The sequence below is a fragment of the Stomoxys calcitrans genome, chromosome 3 (genome assembly GCF_963082655.1).
Source record: "Stomoxys calcitrans chromosome 3, idStoCalc2.1, whole genome shotgun sequence".
Lineage (NCBI taxonomy): Eukaryota > Metazoa > Arthropoda > Insecta > Diptera > Muscidae > Stomoxys > Stomoxys calcitrans.
This window is the reverse complement of record NC_081554.1, coordinates 178,487,164-178,493,565: the sequence shown is the minus strand read 5'-3', so window position 1 is coordinate 178,493,565 and position 6,402 is coordinate 178,487,164. Positions and strand designations below refer to the sequence as shown.

Sequence of the window (6,402 nt, the reverse complement as noted above, 5' to 3'; positions counted from 1 at the left end):
CCTTATCATTGAGCTTAAAACTTGAATCGGACAGCATTCATTGATATGTGAGAAGTTTGCCCCTGTTCCCTAATGAAATGTTCATGTGCAAATTTGCATCGATAGCATCGATATTTATCATTAAAACTATCGATAATATCGAATCTTGCAATTATCGATAGTTTGCGAGCTCTACTTCAGACCCTAAATCGGCATATTTGGCAGCTATATCCAAATATAGATCGGCTATATCAGGCAATATGGCAGCTATATCAGGATATGGACTGATTTAGACCATATTTGACACAGTTGTTGGAAGTCGAAATAAAACACTTCATGCAAAATTTCGGCCAAATCGGATAAGTAGTGCGCCCTCTAGAGGCTCAAGGAGTATATTCGGAAGATCGGTTTATATGGCGGCTATATCAGGTGATGGACCGATTTGAACCATACTTAGCACATTTGGTTTAAATCATATCAAACCAGCATATGTAAAATCTTAGCCAAATCGGATAAGAATTGCGCCCTCTAGAGGCTAAAAGTTCAAATCGGGAGATCGGCTTATATGGTAGCTATATCAGTTTATAGACTGATTTGGACCGTACTCGGCACAGATGTTGGAAGTCATAAAAGAACACCACTTGCAAAATTTCGGCCAAATCAGATAAAAATTGCGCCCTCTAGAGGCTCAAGAAGTATATTCGGGAGATCGGATGATGAACCGATTTGAACCATACTTACCACAATTGTTGAAAGTCATACCAAAACACCACGTGCAAAATTTCGGCCAAATCGGATATAAATAGCGCCCTCTAGAGGCTCTAGAAGTCAACAGCCAAAGTCAGTTTATATGGCAGCTATATCAGGTGGTGCACCGATTTGATATAAATAGCGCCCTCGGATATAAATAGCGCCCTCGGATATAAATAGCGCCCTCGGATATAAATAGCGCCCTCTAGAGGCTCTAGAAATTAAGACCCAAGGTCTGCAGCTATATCAGGTGGTGCACCGATTTGAACCATACTTCGCACAATTGTTAAAAGTCATACCAAAACACCACGTGCAAAACTTCGGCCAAATCGAATAAGAATTGCGCCCTCTAGAGGCTCAAGAAGTATATTCGGGAGATCCGTTTATATGGACTGATTGAGACTATACTTAACACATTTGATGGAAGTCATACCACAACACTTCATGCAAATTTTCATCCAAATCGGATAGGAATAGCGCCCTCTAGAGGCTCTAGAAATTAAGACCCAAGGTCGGTTTATATGGCAGCTATATCAGGTGGTGCACCGATTTGAACCATACTTAGCAAAATTGGTGGAAGTCATGTTAAACCACCATATGTTAAATCTTAGCCAAATCGGATAAGAATTGCGCCCTCTAGAGGCTCAAAAAATCAAATCGGGAGATCGGCTTATATGGGAGTTATATCAGGTTATAGACTGATTTGGACCGTACTTGGCATAGTTGTTAGAAGTCATACCAAAACACCACTTGCAAAATTTCAGCCAAATCGGATAGGAATTGCGTCTTATAGAGGCTCAAGAAGTCAAGACTCCAGATCGGTTTATATAACAGTTATGTCAGGTTGTGGACCGATTTCAACCATACTTAGCACAGTTGTTGAAAATCATAACAGAACCTCTCATGCAAAATTTCAGCCAAATCGAATAAAAATTGCGCCCTCTAGTGGTTCAAGAAGTCAAGATCAAAGATCGGTTGATATGGCAGCTATATCAGGTTATGAACCGATTTGAACCATACTTGGCACAGTTTTTGGAAGTCTTGGCGAAATACGTAGTGCAAAATTTCAGCGAGGTCGAATAAAAATTGCGCCCTCTAGAGGCTCAAGAAGTCGATACCCCAGATCGGTGTATATGACAACTAAATCAGGTTATGAACCGATTTCAACCATACTTAGCACGGTTGTTGGAACTGTGCTAAGAACTTCCACCACTGTTGCGTTAGCCTCGTCTTCTGATTCCGCCAGAACTTCATACTCATAAGATTCGTTAGATCTTGTCATGATGAGCTTCCGTACGCATCCAGGGGCAGGTGAGAAAGCAGTGGAACCACACTTCCTCAGGACATTGGACACTTCCGGTGTGGATGATTTTTCTTTAGATGCTTTACTAGCTGCTGCTGTTGAGGTACTTTTTGAGTTCCTTCCTTCAACGCTGCCGCTTACCTTTGGCCCAATCCAACTGGATAAACCACCTACACTGGGTATGTCGGGTCCCGTTTCGATGTTTTCTCAACATGTCTCGATTGTGGCGGCGGGATTTTCAGTCTGCTGCAATCCGCCAATCTTTGGCGATGTGGTCGATAGTTCCCCAGGCAATTGTTCAGCAACCACCGATTCCCCAACCTCACCGCTTCTTTAGACCTTCCTTTTGTTGAATCCGTAGGTTGTATCTTTTAGACTTGTTAAGGTCTGCGAGACAGCCGGAGTTTAGCAGGAATGCGGCATGTCTCCGGTCACCATCGCCTCATCCAAACTAAAAATCTTCCAGTCGGTGGTTGAAATATTGGGATTACATTACCCTAGTCTTGCAAGCATCGATACAGGATTGAGCCTCATCCAAACTACCAATCTTCCAGTCAGTAGTTGAATTTATATATTGGGTTGTCCAAAAAGTAATTGCGGATTTTTTTAAAAGAAAGTAAATGCATTTTTAATAAAACTTAGAATGAACTTTTATCAAATATACTTTTTTTACACTTTTTTTCTAAAGCCAGCTAAAAGTAACAGCTGATAACTGACAGAAGAAATAATGCAAATACAGAGTCACAAGCTGTGAAAAAATTTGTCAACGCCGACTATATGAAAAATCCGCAATTACTTTTTGGGCAACCCAATACTTAAATAATTATATTTAATTTTTTTCTCAGTGTAAATTTTTCGCTCTCTCCCTTCTTCTTCACACCATAAAGAAAACGAAATGATTTTAAAATAAAATAGAAAGTGGTTTTAACTTTGCCATTGAGTAGTTCAATTTCCTATGAATGATATTTAATTTGAGTTATAATTGTGGTGTGGTGCTTCGTAACCACTTCAAAGACCGACCAACACACGATATTCTAACCTTTTTTCTCTCTCTTTCTTTTTCTTCCTCCCCTACAGATATGGTGCTGAATTAGTGGCCATAGACACATATGCCGAGAACAATAATACTTTGTCCATTGCCCGCCTCAATGACCCCAATCATAGGGCTTCGGACAAATATTGGCTGGGTTTGGCTTCTCTGGATGAATTACGCACCAATACCTTGGAATCTGCCTCGGGAGCTCTGATATCTCAATACTCAGGATTTTGGTCTTTACATCAACCGGATCCTCGTTCGGGAGAATGTGTGGCAGCCACCTTCACCTCTGTCATACAATCCTGGAATTTGGGTACCTGTGAAAGTCTTTTGCCTTTTATGTGTCGCTCGGCAGCTTGTCCCCAAAACTCCATACACTGTGCCAATGGCAGATGTGTGAATCAAAGTTTCAAATGCGATGGCTCCGATGATTGTGGTGATGGTTCAGATGAATTGGATTGTCCTGCACAATGTCATTATCACATGCAGTCGGGTGGAGATGTCATAGAGAGTCCCAATTATCCCCACAAATATGGAGCACTGTCCAAATGCAAATGGACTTTGGAAGGTCCTTTGGGCAGCAACATTATTTTGCAATTCCAAGATTTTGAAACGGAGAAAACTTTTGATACAGTACAGGTGCTGGTGGGAGGACGCACTGAAGAGAAATCTGTCTCCTTGGCCACACTGAGTGGCAAACAGGATTTGACCACTCAGCCTTTGGTTTCGGCTTCGAATTTCATGATTGTCAAATTCACCACGGATGGTAGTGTGGAGCGCAAAGGTTTCAGGGCCACTTGGAAAACTGAATCCAAGGTTTGTGGAGGCACGTTGAAGGCCACTCTACAACGTCAAACCTTGACCAGTCCCAATTACCCCAAACAATATCCGGGTGGTCTGGAATGTTTGTACATCATTAAGGCCCAGCCAGGACGCATTATTTCCATAGAGGTTGATGATTTGGATATAAGCGAGGGACGCGATTACATGCTGATACGTGATGGTGAATCCCCCATGAGCCGTCCCATTGCCAAGTTAACTGGCTCCACTGGCAACAATGAGAAGGTCATCATCTCTACGGGCAATACTTTGTATTTGTATTTCAAATCTAGTTTGGGAGATTCCGGCAAAGGCTTCAGTTTGCGTTATATTCAAGGCTGCAAGGCCACCATTACCGCTCGCAATGGCACCGTGACCTCGCCAGCCTTTGGTTTGGCCGATTATCCCAAAAATCAGGAATGCTATTTCACCATACGCAACAGCATGGGTTCTCCATTGTCTTTGAAATTTGTGAAATTCTTGGTGCACAACAGTGATAATGTGCAGGTTTATGATGGATCCTCTACCTCGGGATTGCGTTTGCATTCGGGAGATGGTTTTACCGGCAATGCAGTGCCCAAGCTGACTTTGACTGCCTCCTCGGGAGAGATGTTGATTAAATTCACCTCGGATGCTTTACACAATGCAGCAGGGTAGGTTTTTTTTTGGGAGGGGGAAACATAGAGGAGATGAACTGATTTTGGTTTTTCAATTTTAGTTGGTCTGCCACTTTCTCTGCGGATTGTCCAGAACTACAGCCGGGCATAGGGGCCTTGGCTTCCAGCCGTGATACCGCCTTTGGCACAGTGGTTACCTTTACCTGCCCCATTGGCCAGGAATTTGCCACAGGCAAGAGTAAAATCATAACAGAATGTTTGAAGGGAGGCAATTGGAGTGTCTCCTACATACCCAAATGTCAAGGTAAGTTGAACTGCAGCAAATTCCAAAAGCAATTTGTACAAAAATTTTCTGTTCTCTTCCCCTTTGCAGAGGTGTATTGCGGTCCTGTACCCCAAATAGACAACGGCTTCTCCATAGGCTCTTCGAATGTCACCTATCGCGGAGTGGCCATGTATCAATGCTATGCTGGTTTTACCTTCAGCTCTAGTCTACCCATTGAGAAGATCTCCTGCTTGCCCGATGGTCGTTGGGAGCGCAAACCCACCTGCATGGCCTCTCAGTGTGCTCCCTTGCCTGAAGTGCCCCATGCCAATATAACTCTGCTGAATGGTGGTGGCCGCAGCTATGGCACCATTGTCCAATACGAATGTGAGTCCGGCTATGAACGCACTGGCCATCCCGTCTTGACCTGCATGTCCAATGGCACCTGGAGTGGAGAAGTGCCGCGCTGCACCCGCAAACGTTGCTTTGAGTTTCCCAAAATTGAAAATGGCTTTGTGGTGGATGCTGATCGCCCCTATTACTATGCCGATGATGCTCGTGTGCAATGCTTCAAGGGCTACAAGCTGATAGGCAGCAACATCATACGCTGCAATAGTGAGCAGGTCTTTGAAAATCCTCCCACCTGTGAGGATATCAATGAATGTACCTCCACCCAATGTGATTTGGCCACCACGGAGTGTATTAACACCGCCGGCTCCTTCCATTGTCAGTGTCGCCAAGGATTTACCGCCACCGCCGAATGTCGTCCTGTGGGCGATTTGGGTCTCAGCAATGGTGGCATACCCGATGAGAGTATAACCACTTCGGCCAGTGAGGAGGGATTCTCCAAGGGCATGGTTCGTCTTACAACCGGCGGTTGGTGTGGTGCTTCCGCGGAGCCAGGAGCAAATTGGATTTTAATTGACTTGAAGGCCCCCACCATACTGAGGGGCTTCCGCACCATGTCTGTCCAACGTTTCGATGGCAACATAGCCTTTACCTCTGCCGTTAGATTGCAATACACCGATGATCTTACCGATGTCTTTAAGGATTACACCAACCCCGATGGCACTGCTGTGGAGTTTAGAATTCTAGAGCCCACCCTGTCCATTCTTAATCTGCCCATGCCCATTGAGGCTCGTTATGTTCGCTTCCGCATTCAGGATTATGTGGGTGCTCCTTGCATACGCATGGAGGCCATGGGCTGTACCCGTTTGGATTGTGTGGACATTAATGAGTGTGCCAAGAATAATGGAGGCTGCGACCAGAAGTGTGTCAACTCACCGGGCAGTTACTCATGCTCCTGTAATACCGGCTATCAGCTGTACACCGCCAATGGCACGGCTGGCTTCCATGTGGAAAAGACAGAGACTGGTGAAAGAGATGGAGATACCTATCAACGCAATAAGACCTGTGTGCCCTTGATGTGTCCCCCCTTGGTGGAGCCTGAGAATGGCAAGCTGCTGACCGATAAGGACGATCATCACTTTGGAGATATCATACGCTTCCAATGTAATTTCGGTTATATAATGTCGGGAAGCTCCTCATTGCTGTGCTTGTCCAGTGGCCAATGGAATGGCACGGTGCCCGAGTGTAATTGTGAGTATTTTTATTCTCTGCCACTCTCTGAAGC

The 6,402-nt window shown here is 44.6% G+C and overlaps 1 protein-coding gene across 3 annotated transcripts in view; it reads left to right on the top strand.

Annotated features, from left to right (window-relative positions):
• Positions 1 to 6,402, top strand: part of LOC106085070 (sushi, von Willebrand factor type A, EGF and pentraxin domain-containing protein 1) — a 134,107-nt gene that overhangs the window by 108,137 nt on the left and 19,568 nt on the right. For all 3 annotated transcript variants that reach the window (XM_059364541.1, XM_059364542.1, XM_059364540.1), the window contains exons 4-6: positions 3,110 to 4,540; positions 4,606 to 4,808; positions 4,878 to 6,368. In XM_059364541.1, the coding sequence (XP_059220524.1) occupies positions 3,110 to 4,540; positions 4,606 to 4,808; positions 4,878 to 6,368 (3,125 nt within the window). The remainder of the gene's footprint in view (positions 1 to 3,109; positions 4,541 to 4,605; positions 4,809 to 4,877; positions 6,369 to 6,402) is intronic.